The following is an 18,938-nucleotide window of genomic DNA, read 5'->3' as shown; positions in this document are numbered from 1 at the left end:
GGAGGGAGGGGTCAGGCAAAGGAAAAATGCCATGAGTGGGAAGGAACCGGAAAGGAAGAGAAAATGAAAAGGAAGCGGTAAGAAACACTGAGGGAGAGTGTGAGTCAATGGGGGAGAGGTGGGAAGGAAGATGAATATATATGAATGAATGCATAGACAGAATGAGGACAAATGTATAATCTGAGAGGGAAGAAATGAAGGTGGGTGAGACTGCATTAATCGGGTTTTAATTTTGGCTCCAACTAGCATATTCATTCCATACTCAGAAGCAAAACCTTCCTACTCGATATTGCAACTGCTCTTAATACACAACCATCTCCTACACCAGACTGGAGAATTCCCTTCTCTGGAGCTGGTGTGTTTAGTCTCCCAACCTTATGTTCCACGTTCACTCCTTCCCACAATAGTGAGAGACGTCTCCGCAGCTCCAACAGTCACATTACTTAGTTGCTACGACATTATATAAAACCCATTTGAAGCAGACCTTGCGCTTGAATACTGATTGAATTCCCACATTCTTTTTTCTAGCCGTTTCTGTCCTCTACTCTCTATTTTATGCCACCAAAATAAGATTTATAGAGGATAGATAGATGTTGCCGAGAGTTTCGAAAGCAGTCGCATTTGGGGATGTTCCAGTTCTTCCAAGGCCTCTCATTTTGCAGTTGCCTTTCAGCAACAACCTCTGGCTTATGCATATCTGCTTATCTCCGCAAAACATTACAATTTGGGGAATAAAACAGACTGTTTAGTCCACAAATCCTGGCAGGCTCTGTGCAGCAGTACAGCAGAGAAGCCTCTTGCACAGCTCGGCTCTTCTGAGGCATGAGACAAGCTACCTAGACCTGCCTGTGGCAGCGTTTTGCAGAGTCACCCTTGAGACAGGCTTTCCCCAGCCAACAGCTACTCCCATCACCCGAGCCAGGCCTGAGCATTTGGTAAAGCTCAAATTACTCCCAGATGCGATTCCATCACTATCACACTCTACAACAAACGTAGTCCTGGGCATTTCATAGTCCTGGAGCACACAATCGTCTCCCGCTGTTGCTGTCACCTGAAAGAGCTGTGCTCGGTTTGTCTCCTTGAAAAGCAGCGGCGTTCTCCGAGGCACGAGTTGCACCCGGGCTGAAGGATGACAAAGTCTCAGTGTGTAATCACAAAGTTTGTTCTGTGACGGATTATCCCTGACAGCGTTTAGCACAAATGTCACATACCACGAATATGGGTCAGCGTTATGTAATGGGAAGCCTGCCAATGACAAGACAATATTTGAGCCACCGGGGCCCTGCGCTTCAAAGAGCAAGTGCTTGCAAAGAACAGCAGCCTTGCTAACCCTTGCTAACCTGTCGATAAACAGCGTAGTGCCACTTTCCGTAGTCCAGCACAAATATACCCGTTATTTACTGCAGCTCCATGCAGCAGAGCGAAGCAGCATTTTCCAGCACATTATCTGCCTCAGGAAACACGAGCTTTGACACACACCAAACTCAGATCACATGCAAGCCCTGGACAGTGAGAGGGGAAGGTACCGCGGTACCTCCCTGAAGGGGGCTGAAAAATACCCTTCCTCCCCACATCCAGCACTCCCCATGTCCAAGTCCTGTCCTGTTATCCCTTCCACCAGGAATTTTGGGAAAGCGCTGCCTAGCAGCGGAGCGCAGCTCAAACCAGGACGGCAACGGCATTGTTCCCATTTGAAAACGCTTTTGCTTCTCACACTAGTAGGTTTTTATTTACAAGCTGAAAAAGAAACCTCCTTTCTTAGACTTCAGCAAGACTCCGAGTGCCAGGTCTTCCCTTCCACTTGAGAATGAAAAGGACTTATGTTTTTGCTCAGTGGACTGTGGAAGCAGAAGATAGAAAAGCTACAGACATGGCTTTCAGGAGACAAAAAAATGGGGAAGAAAAGGCAGTCTTTCCTTTTCTATTAGTATGTCACCTTTTGTGGACGAAAGCAAAACATTAGACAGATATACCAAAGTGTCATAAATGGTGCTCAGCATTTTGGGTTAGCCCTGAAAGGAACATTAGCTACGGTTAGCAATTAGTTCCTGAAGTTTCATGGGAAAATAATGCTTTACAGTTCCAGTTAATTACTCTTTGTCCTTAGTGGACACTGCAGCATTTCAGCATGCGAAGGCACACACCTGCCAAGGGTTGTGTGCAAGATACTCTTGAGGTACTACAGAACTGAGGTAAAATCCACACACTAGTGACAGAACAGAAAAAGCCAGTTAGGAGCCTTTAGCGAAAGCCACGTAGGACACAGCTACCTTTTCCTCCCTGAGACAGGCACCGATGTGTGACAGCCCTGAGCACAGCATCGCGCCGGGGCCCTCTTGCCTGCCTCGTGCCCCAGACAGGCCGGGCAATGTCGCGGATCGCCCCTTTCCTCCGGGAAATCCCAAGCTGGAGCAGCAGCGAGTCCCTCCTGCCCCGGCACCTGCCTCCAGCGTGCGGGCACAGGGACTCTGCTCTTCCCCACCCTGATGCCAGTGGTGATGCTGGGAAGCCCTTGCTGTTCCTGGGAACTCCCCACGGACACGCATGCGACAGCTCATACCTCTCGAAACATCCTTCCCTTCCCTGCAGCTGTTGAAAGGAAACCTTCTGAGCATTCGGTTCATGCATTCAGGCTTTTCTTGTAAGGCCGTGAAATGCACTTTAAAAAGTAAAAGATACAATTCTGAGGTAATCTTCTGACTTCAGAGGGGCCTGGGAACCAATTCATGAATCTGTGGATTTAAATATAATGTAGCACAGAACAGCTTCTTTATGAGGAAAAGTTATTAGTCTACTCGGATGAGAAGACAGAGAGGCAGCTGAGAGGACAGGGCGCAGAGATTTGCTAAAGCACGAGCAGCACACGAGGGGTACCCACAGTGCGACCATTTGCCAGGTCTCCCAGCAGGACAGCAAGGTGTCACACTCAGTTCCTATCAGCCCCGTTGAAAGCAAACAGGAGGAGGGGGCACTTCACGCAATGGACTTGCAGAACCCATCGCCAGAGGATGCTCTGGATGCTGAAAGTTTCCCTTGGTGCAGAGGCAGGCTGCATCAGTTCAGAGAAAAGAAACTTTTTAGAGCCAACAAAAACAGCAAACCCACATGTGATTTACAGTCCCGAGCTGTAAACAGCTACAGTCTGGGAGAGAGCTACTGGGGAGTGTGGTAAGTGCTTGCCCTGCTCTTAATCTTTGCTCAACACCCACACCCAGCCCGTGCTGGGACAAGGTGCTGGGCAAGGCAGAGCTTTGCTGGGCGCCAGCACGACCAAGGAGGTGTCCGGCCTTCATGTCCTTCATGTAAGCCTTCACGGAGCCCCCTGCTCATGATAAACACTGCAAACTGTGCAGCCCTCCAGCTGTACCATGGCATAAGCAATTAAAACATTCCTCTCAGACACAGAAAGATAATGAGCCGATTACTATTCTGTTTATGCTGTTTATACTGCTGCTTTTTAAACTTTGGTGTTCTGATCTGCTTTATAAAGTCTGAAAAAGCATCTAAGACAATTTTTTCACAAAAAAAAATACATTTGTGGCTTTATATAATTTATTTATTGCTTAATGGACACAAAGTACTGTTGATGTTTAGCATTATCATAGCATTATCCTTTATTAATTCGCTTTCCTTTAAGTTAAGCCTTCCTTTATTAGATTCACAGTATCCCTAGAGAACATCTAGAACCTTTTATATTTCCCATCTTCTCCACAGTGTTAGCCATTCTTGCTACTCCAGTGTAATTTTCACAATTAATTAGTGCTTTATCCTACAGATAGCTTATAAAAATCAGACCGTACCTTGATCTTTATAGGCTACTACTGTTTATCCTGAACAGAGCTGGCTGCCATTAAGAATTACCTGCTGCTTGCTGTTCCATGAACAGCCTCCGATTCATTACAGGGAATTTCAGCCCGGGCTAACTTGATTCAGTATTTCTCTTAGGATACTACATGGTACAGCATCAAATACCTTTCCAGAGTTGTACCAATTTTCTGGCTTTCTCTTAAAAGAAAAAACTTTCTAATTTGTCTGGCTTAGTTTATTATAGTACAGCTGTGTCATATGGCATATCTGGGTCTCATTATACTATTCAGCTCTATAGGAATACATTTTCTCCTTCTGCTTTAAAATTTATACTACTTTCAGTCTGGAAGCGTACTCATAAGACAATAGTTTCCATAGTTACCCTTAATTCAATTTTTAAAGACTTGTGACATGCTGACACTATATTAGTCTCCTGATACCGCCTCAATTCCCTGTGATTTTTCCTAACAACTAGCTGTTTCATCAGTTCTATAAATACCCAACGGGGAACCTCAGATGTGTTTGTTCAAGTGATGATATTGCAGTATGTATTTCTTAGTTACTTTTTTCCAGTTTACAATTACATCAGTGATTCTTTAAGTAAGCTTTTATTCAAAGTTTAATCTCCTTCCCAATAAATTTCATGGCAAAAGTCCCGTTACTTTTCATGGGAATGTGACCTGCTTCCAAAGTGTATCTCCTTATTAAAAATTAATTGCAATTAATACTTTCTTGGTCAAGCCATTTTGCTGTTCTGTGCCTTCAGGGCTTACAAAACGGTGTCCCCGCATCACTTTTGGCAACAGCTTCTGGGCATCTTCTTTCCCTGCTTTTCTCATGTGCACAAAAACTTGGTTTACAGAAACCCGTTTTGGTGGCCCTCCAGTTCTCTGCTTCTAATGCAGTTTGTATTTTACTTGCTTAAGTAGCCCACAGTGACCAATTCCTCTCTTTAATGTTTCCAATTTTCTTTGTAAGGATACACATTCCTGCTGGCTTTCCATTACAGTACCATATAGAATCTTTCCCACTGCCCTTCCCCTTCCACATAGGTTGGTTTTACTCTCTGGAATGCCCCTGAGCATGGATTTTCCTCATAATAGTATATCCTTTGACTTGATGATGCCAGTACTCTCAAAGGCAGACAGGAAGGCAACACCACGCAGTGTTACACGAAGTAAGCAAAGAAAAAGTGACTCGTTCTTCAGTGTCACCTAATGATTTAGTTTTCTTCTAAGAATTTTAAGTTTGCAGGTAGAATTACATTTGTGGAGAAAGTGAGAACATGTGCATTTTTTTAAATGTTCATTATACGTCTCACTTCTCCTGGGGCGGCATTTTGAGTTAGGGTTGCACCACACATTGAAGCAAATGAGCTGGGATTTTCAGGCATAGCTTTGGAATCAAGGGTTTGATTCCAAAGGGGGAATTGATAGGTTCATCTTTTTGCCAAAGATGCTTGGCCAAATTTATTCAAGGAGCCTGCGCAAAGGCTTAAACCAAAGCTAGGGAGCAAATCCCGCTGGCCCTGAAGGCTTCTACCTGCAGAGTATCCTGGGGGCATCTCCAAACCCTGCAGCACCAAGATGGGCATTGGGGCCCAACGCTGCTGCCGGCCAGCTCCTGTGCCATGGAGAGCTGCTGAGAGTGAGGTGGTGGGCGAGACAGGAAAGGCAGCCTCGTCTTATCCCTCACCGCCACCACAAAAGCAGCTAATTAACTGCTAAGGAAACAGGAGGGAAATTGTGTCAAATGAAGGACAGGAGGAACACCCAGACGTTCCTCCTCCTTGGCCCCCAGCCTAGATGCATCGTGCCATGAGGCTCCTCTGAAGTTTCACTCCTCTGACTCCTGGTCACTAGCTCCAAGCTCTTGTACTGGCTATGGTTATTTCACAGACCCACAACTGCGGTGTCTGTGCCCACTCCAGCCCCCGTATGCGAGCACACAGTGGATGAGAGACAGAGGTAACACAAATGGGCACTAGAGAGACCACTAATTTCTGCCAGGGATCTGTTAATAGCATTCACAAGCATTTTAATTCATTTTAATTAAACTATGTTTTGCTCTTCATAGTTTTCTGTCACCATTACTTGTGTTCTGAAAATATAGCAGCCCTTTAGTATATTATTTATTGATATTATAGCAAACCTTATATAAAGCTCCAATTGCTGTTCACATGACGCTCTCACCCCTGAGCACCTTGAGTCAGTGGAGGAATTGTGCCCCTGGCAGTACCTGTTTAGGTTCAAACACATGACATTCACCTGGTCATTTCTGGTGTGAGGAAGGGAAATGGCACAGAGAAGGGGAAGAAGTAAATAACTACTGGGTTTTTTTTTTTTGTGTTGAAGGCTTGTTTTTCTTTTTAGTGAAATTAAATTCTCAGGTGTCTTGCCCTTAGCATGACTATGCAGAGGAGCTGCCGCTCAACAGGAAAGTTGTCTCCATGGATTCATCACTCTTGCAGTACAGCCCTTGTCAGGCCACGCTGATACGAGGTAGTGCATATGGGTGGCTGGAAACTTCAGATCCAGCAGAGCAGCAAGAGCGATCGCGGAAGCTGCAGCCACACACAGTTTTGTAAACACCATCATTTAGACTGGTCCTACCATTCAGGGCGGGCACTAGTTACTCTGTTATAGTTCATTTTCGTAAATATTTAGAACAGTCACCAGCCTTTTAAACATGCTTTACAGCTTTAGCCTCCTCAAAATGATTTAGAGGTTGCACCAGCCTAATTATACCCACATCAAATCTGATACTGCTTAATGGCATGCAAAAACGCAGCAGAGAAAAATTTTTGATCGTTGTACCACCCAGCAGCTCCTGCCAGGAACGTTCTAGCCCTGATATTAAGACAGCATTGAAATCTGTGCGCGTTTTGGGAGCGCAGCCAAACGCCACCTGACAGGCAAACCTCTCAAAACAAAACTCATTACTACCCGAGTGTTTACATTCGCACAACTTACTCTACTGATATAATTCAGATACGGTGCTGAATGAGCCTAAAGAGAGGTGGAAACCTGACATCTTTAGCACCAACTGAGAGCTACTCGCATTGGTCTAGCAGTGGGGCTGAAATGCGTGCCAGTGGCACTAAATCACATGCAAGTTCTCCCTTCTCTGCAGAGTTTGTGGCCTGAGCAAAAATGCTCTGCCATCACTTTCTATCACCTCGCCAGTGGTCCTGTTCTTTCTGGCAGCTCAGTGATGCACCACGCTAAACCAGGCAGAGGATATCAAGTATAAATCAAGCAATGTCCAAGGGTTAATGAGATCAGCACATATTAGGTCCTCAGACTATCTATAGCTCGGCTCTTACGTCTCCTGTCCTTCGGAGCTGGTGACAGGGCCATCATCACAAACACCAAAGCGCAGGTGACTGGTGCCTCCCTGAACTGCACACACACTTCCCTGCTTCCAGCACAGCAACAGTAACGATATCAGGTCTAAGAGTGACCACAAATCCCAATTTTTTTACACTTCTTGCTTAGGAGTAAGGGATGTTTACTGAAAAATGGAACACACATTTGGGAAGCTCAGCTGTGAAAGCAAAGGTCCCTCCACAAGGCCAAGCACCTCAAAATTGCTCTGCTAATTAAAACTTGGAGAAATATGACCTAGGAGAAAGCAGAGAAAGGCATCATGGCTAACATGAGGGAAAACAAGCTACTTGGGTTTCTTGGGTTTACTTTGGTGCCTCGTGCTGCAGTATTTGAAGCGGTGCCACCTAGACCGCACGAGCACAGTTGTTATCAGCAGCAACGTTAGGTAGAGGACGGCTGAGGTGAAGACCCCTGCTCCCAACGCGTGGCTCTCCCACTGCGTGACTAGGAGCTGCCAGCAGTGCCAATGCAGAAACAGCAGCAAGCTGTGGGACTGGACTGGTCTGGGGGCTTCAGCACTCGTTTCTAATGAAAGCATTAAAAGCATATCTCAATGAAAACATCACACAAGCTTTCTGCAGATTGCCAATGCAGCTTGGAGTAAAACCTCGTTCTTGAATCTTGCTGGGAAAAGGCATTAGGGACAAACACATCCCAACTGAAGTAGATCATGCAGCCAATTTTAGCCAGACGACAGGGTATTTATTATTCTACCTTTCTCGTTTGGGGCTTCCCTGGCCTCCCTGGAGGCCGTGCTGGGAACTCGCTGTCCCGTCAAGCGCTCTGACCTCGGCAGGAGACGGTGGTTCTGGAAGGGGGCAGCGCTTCGCGGGGCAGCCCGCGCGGCTCCCCACAGCTCCCGCTTGCTCCCGCGGCCCCATCCCGGTCCCCGGCCCCATCCCGGTGCCGTCGCAAGGCTGGCCCGCAGCGGGGTCACTCCTCCCACACACCTCGCTGCGCTTCCACAGCCCCGGCGGCAGCTTTGCTACAACAAGGAGCACAAAGAGCTTCGTTCATCGCTTTAAGTTGTTGTCTCCTTTTACTGCATCTCAACCCTAAGGCAAAGTTGTCAGCACTGGGCACGCTCCTGCCAAGAGTTTCCTATGAATTATAAAGCCGGGGCATTCAAATATTACTTCAGTTCCCTTCCCTCAGGCTGTCTTCACGAACGCTTATTTTTCTTGAAATGATGATACACTAAGAAGTCGCTTAAGCTCTTAAGCTCCCCTGATCTCATGCCACAGCTTCAAGGAGGGGGAGAAGGAGAACGGTCGAAAAACAACAACAAAAGCCACAGTCAGAGGCGCTTCTGCTGTTGCAACAACTGCCTTGACACAGAAAGATCTTTTCCCGCACAGGTGAAACGCAGCATCACACCTCGCTCTCTAGCCCTGAATAAACCCCAGTTTTCTCCAACATCCTTGTTGCCTAAAAATTATTGCTGTCGTCTCCTCCTTGCAGGAGAGTTTGAGGAGGGGAAAAATAGAAAGCTGCTCTGCAACCATCCTTTTAGAGACTACAGAGGAGGAGAATTAAAAAAAAAAAAAAAAAAAAAAAAAAAAAAAAAGACAAAAATTATCTTCTCCTGTCATTGCCACCAGCAGTACGGGTAGCCCTTACAAAGTACGCTTGTGTTTCGAAGATAATACCATCAGACACACGCTTGCTTTATGCCTCCAAAAAGATGAAGCAACGCATTTCTTAGAGTTTAAATTGCATTTTTCTGGCCTGCGAGATATCGGAGGCGTTTGCCCAGGGGAACGAACCAGGTTGTGTTGGAAACCCGAGGGCGCGCGGTGCTCGCCGTGCGCAGGAAGGGAGCGATGTCCGCAGGCATCGCACGACAGCGACCATGGAGCGCCCCTGCCCGCCGCGTCGCGCTGGTTCCTGTCCCCGGTGCTGCGGGACGGCGCCGGCGGCCGCGCGCCCGGGACCGGCTGCAGGCATCGATGGGCATCGCAAATAGCGCCCGTGCAAAGGCCTGCCCGTTCTGCTCCGGGCACTTAACGAGGATCTGCTGATGGGGGCTGCTGCTTAATGCCGTAAGTGATTCCGTAAATTACAGGCTTCTCTTACATAATCTCGTTACATAAGAGCTAAGAGAGAACACACGCATAGTGCAGAACGTGAAAAAAAAGCAGCAAGGGAGCTGGACCTCACTGCTGCTCAGGGTACCGCCTCTTTGACCATCTTTCCTGAGCATGCAAAGCAAATAAAAGGCCAACATAAATAAAATTCCCCTCCTTTTAAATACATACAGACTTGCACCTTGCAGCAGATTCCTGCACAACCACCCAACACCAGGTGTTTAGCTAACCACATGTCCGGCACACGCAATGGCAAGTAACTAAGCAAGTATGTTTAATCCCAAATAAAACCAAACCAAGCAGAAATCTGCCCAAACCGGAGCCTAGAGATGAGAACAGATTTGTTCCTAGGGTGGACTCAGCTGAGGGTAGCGCATAGTGCCCCTTAAGGAGCCACCTAAGGAGCCACCTAAGCTTTGAGAAGATGGTGTGCAGATAAATTGGCAAAAAAAGCAGCACAAGCAAGAGCTGTACACCCCAGAGAGATTAAAAACGTTCATGGGCAGGAGCTGTTGGCAGTGATGTGGGCAGAGCTGAGGTGAGAACCTGCATCAAAGCCAGGAGGGCGGCCGCCCTGGCGCGTCGCTGCTCTTGTGCAGGAGGCACGGAAGGCTCACGTATGTGTATCTGCCCAGAGGTCTGTATGAAGGCAGTGCAGTCCTGCCGTGCTCTGAGCCCCTCTGTGTTTGCCCTTCGCAAACCATCTAATGAACAGATCTATCAGTGACAAGACTCATGCTGAAACTGCCCTGTTAAGCACGTTATTCAGGGAAGGATTTGGAATAATTCAGAGGGAAAGTGTCACAAGCATAGAAGCAAACCAGAAAACATCACCTCTACCTCGTTGCTACAGAAAGTAATAAACTAAAAGGTTCAGATCTGCTCTTTTTCCTACTCAAAAAGCTGTAATTTTGAAATTAGTTGAAGTTAAAATGTGTTTCATGCTTGACCTTCAATGTAAGATCATGGCCTAAACATGTGTACTCTATGACAACTTTATCAATTATTGGTTTTGTTTACGCAAACTTGCCCTTAAGGCATTGAACAACCATAGGTTTGCACTTCCTTTACGATAAGGTCAAGGGCAACCTCAAGGGAAAAAAAAAATACTAGAGCTCCCAATACTGGCTGCATTTACAATGAAATATCCAAGGCAGAGAAATCCATACACAGTGCTTGCTCCTGTCTTCTTCTAAGTCCTGCAGAGTAGGAATGAAATATAAGGCAGGGAGGATGGCCAAAAAAAAAGCCTTCCTCCAGCACAGGAACAAGGGAAGATGATATGCTCTTTTTTCATGAAGGAAAATGTAATAACGGTATATTGAACAACTGACTAAAGTTGGTCCTTTACAAACGTGAGACTTGCACATTTTTACTACCACGTTACCAAAGGTGACCGCGTACGTCGGCACAKAGTGTGACTGCGTTAGTCCTAATGCTCATTTCACCCGTCCGAGTCACGGGTCCCTGCTCTGCTGTCCTGTGCCCTGCAAGGAAACGGGGCAGAGCGAATCTGTCCGTGTGTCTCCCCCTGTGCTATATATGTAACCGAGCTCAACGTCATTTAGGCAGACTCCTCCAGCCAGCTCCAGAGAGCTGGCAGCTCCACAGTATCCACACAGACACTCGACTGAAATCCCCAAAACAAGCATTCCTTGTGCGGCTGGCACTGCGGGAAACAGCCTTCTTGGGCAGTTTGCCCTCCCTCTGCACACTGAGAAACACAGAACCGGCTACCTTCTGCTCACAGACACCTTTGCTGTCATTTCCCTTACCCTGCCTGTGCATTTTTGGAATATTCCTGCAGTCCCTGACTCCTACTTGCTGCGTTGCCTTCCATCATGAGCAATAAGTTGGCCATCTAGATCTCTTTATTCACTATGACATCTAGGTACTTAGGCCTAAGGCTCCAACGTCTTTAGAAAGGTTGCACAGGGTGATAATATTTGGGTCTGAAGAAGAAATGCATCTTGGCACCGAATTCTTCATCTCAATTATTTCTTGACCCATGCTGACAATTTGCACTGTTTTTTCCTCTCACTTTCTTCTAAAAGGGAGACATTTCAGTTATCCAAATATTTCTTTTGGACACAAATACAGCTTAGTTGCAGAAATAACTGAATGTATATGAATGGCAGACCTTATTTATGACCGCTCGGTTTCATGTGATTGATTGCCTCTAGTAAGAATACTTAAATGTAGCCGAGCTATTTGTGTTGGAGGCAAGAGGCTGCAAAGCAGGATCTTTTGGCAGTCGCTGGATAGCTGATCTTTCTTAGTGCTCCTCTATACGTGTCCTGACAGACATTATTATTTTAAGATTCACTAATATGACTTACTAGAATTTTGAAAGAAGTTTTCTCCACTTTAAAAAAAAATCTGCTTTTCTTTCTACAAAACAGTTTTCATTTCCCCAACCCTCTGTACAGAGCTGCCCATATTAATTCTAACTCATCTGCATAACAACATGACATATATAATACAAATATTTATATATTTAGCATCAGAAAGTATTTGCCAAGTAAGGAACAATCAGATAGTGCCTATAAAATCCCCTGGGATTGAGAATATGTTCTTTCTAGTGACAGCAAATGAGTTCACTGACTACAATACACTGAATTCAGCCCAATTATCCTCTGCAGAACAGCATTAACAAGTTTTGTAGAAAGATACCCAAAAATGGCACCTGTAACTTCATGCCTCTCTATTTCAACGTTAATTAGAGTAATTACTTTATATCTGTTATGACAGCGTCTCAAGTAATGCAGACATAATACGCATCAAACTGCAAACACAATTTGGGAACGTTCTGGAGGAATGCTTTCTGTGCAACCAAATCAAGGAAAGGATAAAATTATCAGGGAGTCCGCTCAGGAAAAGGCCCCCTGCTTTAAGAGACGTAGAGCTGGGTGTCTGGTTTTAGACTTTGCTTCTAAACTTTTCAAAGATGCCCGTAAAACGACGGCATCCCGAGACGCGCAGACCCGTGCAGAAGGGAACAAACACCACCACGATGCAGAGAACCTTCAGATTTGTGCTCGGTAAATCATCCCCACAGGTGCAGACGTCCCCTGAGAGTCATAAAAGGATCACCCATGGCAATCTCATCCTTCATCTCTCCATTAGCTCTCCTATGCAGCAACAGATGACAATACCAGAAGTCTTGAAAGCACTCGAGTAACAACACTCGAGAAGGGCTCTTCTTGACTTAGGAACCAACGAGACAAGAACGATATTATTGTTGGTATTTGGGAGAGATGTTCTTACCTTTGACATAGGTTGATGTTCTGCCAGAATTTTATTCTGAAATACTGAAGTGGCTATGAAGTTCTAAAAGCACGTTTATCAAAAATGATGTGTTTTTCCCCCTTATGTTTTGACAATCAACACCACCACAGTACAATCTTTACATGCCTCCTATACATCACAGGTTTATAGGGTATTAAATCTCTTCTGACAATCAAAATGAAGCTGCACAGGGAGAGAACAGTGATTGCACACAGACAGATACGGCATGGACCAAGTTAAGGCTTTTTTTTTTTTTTTTTTTTTTTTTAAGAAATGTAACTTCACTGATATAGTCATGCAAACATATCTAAAAACACAAAGGGACACTCATTCAAGCCTGCATGAAACTTTGCACCTCCCCTAAGGTGCCTCTCTAAGCCTGCTTTGTCAGCAGATCCCATAAATAATGCCCTCACAGCGTATTTTGGAGGTGAGCAGGCTCAGACTAGTTTAGGTCTGAGAAAAACACTTCTAGAGATGAAAAGCCATCATAAGTGACTGTCACCATCTCCACCGCGCTGCACTCGAGAGGGGAATGCAGCCCCCATGCGCTCCCAGACGGCGAGCACACCGCCGTGGTCCGGAGGGGCTCCATCCTTGGGCACAAGAGCAAAGCCCAGGCGTGCAGTTCAGACACAGAAGCTGGTAATGGAAGTCACCACCTCTCGTACAGAGAAGTGCCCTGCCCCAGGGCATGCAGTTGTTCTGTGTGCCCCTACTGAGCTAAATAGCCTGTCGTCCACCCACCTCGGCAAAAGCCAGTCCTTGGGCAGGATCACAAGCGGGATCAGAGCAACTGCAAGAAGAGCTTCATTCTGTGACAGCTATAGGTATAGATGTCTGCCCTATGTTCTGGATACCAGAGTCATTTTAAAACAGGTCTAATCCCCTCACTGTTTATGCTAATCCTTGGCTCTGTTTCCTAACGTCCCCACAGACCACTCCAGCGTGATGCTGAAAAAAATCTCAGTTCTCCCCTTTTTTTGACAGACTGCCGTGAAGCTGCCTTCCTCCCTTCCTTCCTGATGGACACATTCTGCTAAATAAGTGCAGCAGGGAAAAGAAAGCAGTGCTCGAGCATTAATTGGATGAGAATGGCAATTTGTGGATGTGAGCAATAGCAAAGGTGCCATGAGAGTGTGTGAGTGGGCAGCTGGCACAGTAGCTTTTGCCAACATTTGTGTTGACGTGGGAGTACAGCAATATGGTAGCTGCTAACATTGCACTCAATAAATTCCGTTCATATGTGAACACACGACTGGCCTTTTGGAGAATCGAGCCGAGTATTCTCTGCTTCCACAGCAAGAATCAGCAGGCCCTCGTGGGTGTTCATATATTGCATATATAAAATTGCTTTCTTGAAATCTAGCACATAGTGAAGTAATAATAATCATGCACTGAATTATAAACACCAAAATGGTGTAACACTCATTGTAGCCCTTACTCTGAGCTGACCCAAGCTTCAGCCTATAGGCCTGCTGCTGTCAAGTGCCTCTGACAGCATTTCATTAGCAAGAGGCTTGGTTTCCATATAGTACACAAACACACATCCGAAAGAGGAAAACTTCAGTTTCTTCTATTTTTCTTCATTATAAATAAGAAGGGCACTAGACTTAATATGTTAGGAGACACAAAGACTATTCTAGGTAAAACTGGTCCTGGACCTTGGCAGGCCATGTTTCTACAACTGTCTCTTCCCAGGAGATTTCCTCTAGTGCCTCTCTCAAAACTCAAAGAAAAAAAAAAAAAAAAAACACTGAATTATTCTACAGGAGGAAAAAAAACCTCTCCTGGAATTCGATTTCAGTCTTTGAGGTGACAAAATGCCATCTATCAGCAACCAAAATGCCGCCGTTTTGAAGAGCCAACAGCACCGAGAGTTTCTGAGACGTTTAGTTTGTGAAGCTTTAAAAAAATCTTCATTTTCAGCAGATGCAAATGGCAACTTGCACAGAGCTGGAGCTAACTCAAAACATGTAACACTTGCTTAGTCTTTGAAACCATTTCATTGATTTAGTAAGATGATATAAACGGATGGTTATTTTCAGGACATTTGAAAGTACCCTGAATTAATCAATTCCTCATTCTTATTTCTTTATGGTTTATGCGCCACTAATATCTTCCTGCTGGCATCTACACAAACCACAGAGTAAGTATTTTTGTTAACACCAAGAAATTCTGATGCAAATGCAGTGAAAATCCCCTAACCACGCCAAGAGTAAAAGGAGCTGGCTAATGAGGTGAAGAAAATGGTACTTAATACCATCTTCTAAGTGTGGATGTGTAACACTCTTTTACCCTCCTGATTTCACCTGTGTTTTTATTTTTACAGTCACAAAAATCATACGGTCTTTTATGAAAGAATCTGGGGATGCGAAGGTGGTGCAGAAATAAACCACTGCAGTATTTCAAACCAAAATGATTCATTAAAGTGCTTATGCTATTATCACCGACAGAAATGCATTTATATTCATAGGAAATTAAATTTTATAGTTTCGCATGCAAATATCAAGAAGAGCTAGTTACCCTTTCATCCTGAAAAGTGAACAACTTGCGCATTCCCCAATAAAACATGTTCAATAAAACTCAATAATGTGGCTATTTACATTCACAGTTACTGTCATAAGCATAAAGAAGGAAAATCCTTCCTCTACCCTCTCCTCTTCCCTCTCAACAGCTGGAAATTTATGGCTCTCTTAGGCACCTTTTCCTGGGTTTTGTGCATGTGGCCAGGACAGGATCAGACCTGAGACGCAGCCACGCGGGCCAGGTGAATCCACCACGCACACCATGTATCAAAACAACTTTCAGGAGCACTATCAGTAGGGAAATACTGTAAAACAGCATTTCATACACAAAAAGTACTCTGCCATGACATGCACAGAACTATTTTGAACAAATTTTCCTCAATCAAACATTAAGTCTTGTATCAAAAGAGGGACAGCTGGAACTTAATACCCAACATTTCTAGCTTTCCAATAACAGTTTAAATTAAAAAAAAAAAAAAATCAGTAAATCCCAGCACGCTGACCCGCATGAGATTGACGGAAAGGGAAGGTTATGCACATAAGCTTGACGCAGAATTGTGGAGGTGTCTGAGACATTAATAAAACCAAGTACTATTTACTTTTCATTTTGCAGTGTCCCACTACCCCGTGGGTTCTACAGGCCTAAGGAGGCTGAAACCAAAACACTCAGCTGCACTGTAAAAGCATCAATTTCCTGAACAAGAGGCCAAAATAGCCTCATAACCCACACAGTAGAATGGATCTTTCTGCACACATATAAAGCCCTACTCAGAAAACAAGCAACAAACAAACAAACAAGAAAACCTTTATCCCGGAGCATCTGGGACCCACAGGCATTCAAGTCCAATAAAAGAAATCATATTTGAGCTTTATCACATGCTGAAGAGCTGGTCTAACCTTCCCTCCAGAAGACTGCACCGTCTGTTGGATGGTCTTCCCAAATCACATGCCTTTACCCCCCACCCGAAGTTGGTAAAGTGCATTCACTTCATGGGAGCAGCCAGAGCTCCCGAATGGGGGAAACGTGAGGGAATGACACGCCAAGAATCCCTTTGACGTTGATTTCAAACCCCAGCTTTGGGAGTTGGAAGTTGCTTTTAGGTAGCTTTCCAGCTTCACAGCAGCGTGGCAATGCAGGGGGGTGCAGCTTTATGCTGGAGAGGGGTGGGATCCAGAAGAACATTCCTGTGTCACCTCAGTAACAACTTGGAAAGTCAGATTTACACATGGAAGCGTGTGTCCCCATGCAAGCCCCTCAGGCTCTGCGTGCCCACGCTCTGCATCGAGGCCTCCGTTCCGCAGCACCTCCCCACTGCATCACCCTTCCCTGCCATATCCACGTGCCACCGTCTCGCTGCATCCCGCTTTCCCTGCCGACTGGGCTACATTCTCCCGAGCTCCTGCCCAGGCCCCCGTACCTTCAGCCGGATCCCTATGGAGGAGCCGTCTCGCTTGCCGTGGGGATGGCAGCCTCCCTGTCCGTGGGCTCCCGCTCGGTGCTGCCTCCCGCGCTCCTCCCCCAGCTCCCTCGCTCTGGCCGGAGAAGGGAGGTTTTCCCGCAGCTGGTGTGGGGCCAAATGCCGGGAACTGTCCTGCCCACTGTGGCCACCAGCCAAACACAGCAGGGGCAGTACATGGCCTGGGATGCCACCGGTCCCCTTCCCAAGGGATGCAGCCTTGAGGTCCACGTGCTCCCGCAATCCCCTCGCACCGGGCCCGCCTGGTGGCTGCTCCCTTGGCTCCGGATGCTCCCCAGGCAGGTGAAGCAGGGAGAGGAGCAGGCCAAGGCCTTTGGTGGCTGCTGGGGCTGCTCCGCGCGGGGCCCTGGCAGGAGCCCAGCCGCCTTTCCGTGCCCCTGCTCCCGCTGCTCCCGCATCCAGAGCCTCTGCGCAGCCCGGGAGCGGATCCGTGCGGGACCTCGGCGAACAGGCCGCAGCGGGCCGGGCTATGCCCTCCACACCAGCTCCTCTCCAGAGGCCTATTCCCGTTTCCCTGCAGGAGGATGGACGTTTGCTGGTGCGCGCAGAGCGGCACGAGGAGCGCTACGTGACCGGGCAGGCAGTGCGGGCCAGGCAGGCGGTGCGGGCCAGGCCGGGACGCTGCAGGTTCGTGGTGCCGCTCCGCTGCGTCCGGAAGCGCGGCCGGGAGCGCGCTCCGCTGCTCCTGCGGCCACACCGCCCTGCCGCAGACACAAATAACGGAGGCAGGGAATAAAGAGCGTTTGAGAAGCAGCCGCGTTTGAGTGATTGTCTCCTCAGCTACGAGCGCGAGTAGAAAACATGTTCTAAAACCAGAAAAGGACACCTTGACCAATAAAGTGCTACTTTTATCCTCCATCTATGCTATGAATATTCAAAACTAGAAGAAAACGGTGCCATCACCCTGCTCCCTCGTGCCTCCCTGGCACCCTGGGAAGGACAGACCCTGCAGACAGGGTTTGCCATCCACCGCGGGGCTGCCTGCGAGCCCTCGGTGCAGCGTGCTCGCGTTGCGCTCACCACCCGAGCCCTGCGCGAGCAGAGAAAAATGAGAGACGGGGCCTCTCTCTCCAAGCTTTCAGATGTGCAGGCCGGATAAATCCCCCAGGCTCCCTGAACTTAAAGTCACAGGCTTGAAACCCTCTTGCTTTTTGAGCGTTTTCGCTCCTACAGCCCTAACACCAGTAAGACTCAAGGTCAACGTTGCCCACCATGGGAACGGCACGTACGAAGCAGGAGTTAATGTAGCTCCCGGAGCGTCCTCTGGAAGAAATCCAGCAGCTTCCCAGTTACTGCAGCAATCAGCTGGTCTGAGCCCTGGAGCTGACAAAAATTGTTCCATTGTCTTCAGTGAAGCCGGACAGACTTACACCACTGAGAAACTGCCCTCCACAAACTACCACAGTCCCGAGCAAAACAACATACTTACAAATTTGCAATAAAGATGTGCAAAAGAAGGATCTTTCTCTTCCCCCAAAGCTGCTATCCATTTGGATTTCTACTGATGCATAGATGTAGAGGCTACAGTCTTTATTCTGCCTGTCTGTCCTCCCAAATTAACGCCATTTTAGACAAATCCAACCTTTAAGGTCTTTTTCCCTATTCCAAATCAGCCCTTATTTCCTGTTCTGTATTTCATTTTTAATAGGAAATTAAGTAGGTACTTAGATCAAAAAAATCAATTTCCTTTTGAATTCCCCCAATGTTAGAACCGCACTTATGCGGTGAAGAGATGGCACGCTGCAGAACAGAGCCATCCACAGAACGCTTTCTGATAATGGTGTCCTTCTTCCAAATCCAAACATTTCCTTGATGTAGAATACAAATTGAGCTCTAGTGTATAAGTCAGCTAGGATTTCAAAGTTGGCCTTTATACTTTGCCATTAATTAATTCAATCCAAGAAATTTAGACAAAGATACAAACACGAAAGTTCTCTAAAGAGGTTACATAAGGCATTCAGAGTGTCCCGATTCATTCCCCTCCAGGAACACAGCAGAGTCACAGAACAGTGTATACAGCATGTTTAGACTGTATAAAAAGCACTAGAAACTGTAAGAATAGTTTAAAACCTATTTCTTTAAAGGTCCCCATTGTAAGAGCTATTGTGGAGTGTTTGCTAAGCGGTCTGCACTTCGGAGGCCTAAACAATCGCACGCTTAATGAAGTGCACTCTCCTTCCCTCTCAGCACCGGGAACAAAGAGTTTCCTATGAAAAGGCAGGAAATGGAAGCAGAAGGCAGAAGACTTCTTCCAAAATCCACTGGAGCTTTTAGGCAACTTAAATATTAAAGTCAGCAACTCTTATGTGGCACCTAGTCTTTTTGAGGTGAGGAAAGATCCAAGGGAGAGACGTTCTTCCT

At 46.5% G+C, this 18,938-nt stretch overlaps 1 protein-coding gene across 2 annotated transcripts in view; it reads right to left on the bottom strand.

Annotated features, from left to right (window-relative positions):
- Nucleotides 1-16,555, bottom strand: part of PHYHIPL (phytanoyl-CoA 2-hydroxylase interacting protein like) — a 49,381-nt gene extending 32,826 nt beyond the window's left edge. Inside the window, exon 1 of one of the 2 annotated variants that reach the window (XM_026043087.1) lies at nt 16,518-16,555. Coding sequence is in view for 1 of the 2 variants with exons in the window: in XM_026043086.1 (XP_025898871.1) it covers nt 15,904-15,919 (16 nt within the window). In the remaining variant the exon portion in view is untranslated. Of the gene's footprint in view, nt 1-15,903; nt 15,922-16,517 lie in introns of those variants that run through there. The other variant, XM_026043086.1, reaches the window with a different exon arrangement.
- Between the last annotated feature and the right edge of the window lie 2,383 nt (nt 16,556-18,938).

The sequence above is a fragment of the Nothoprocta perdicaria genome, unplaced genomic scaffold (genome assembly GCF_003342845.1).
Source record: "Nothoprocta perdicaria isolate Ctin4 unplaced genomic scaffold, notPer1 scaffold_32, whole genome shotgun sequence".
Classification (NCBI taxonomy): Eukaryota; Metazoa; Chordata; class Aves; order Tinamiformes; family Tinamidae; genus Nothoprocta; species Nothoprocta perdicaria.
This window is presented reverse-complemented; position numbering and strand designations above follow the sequence as displayed.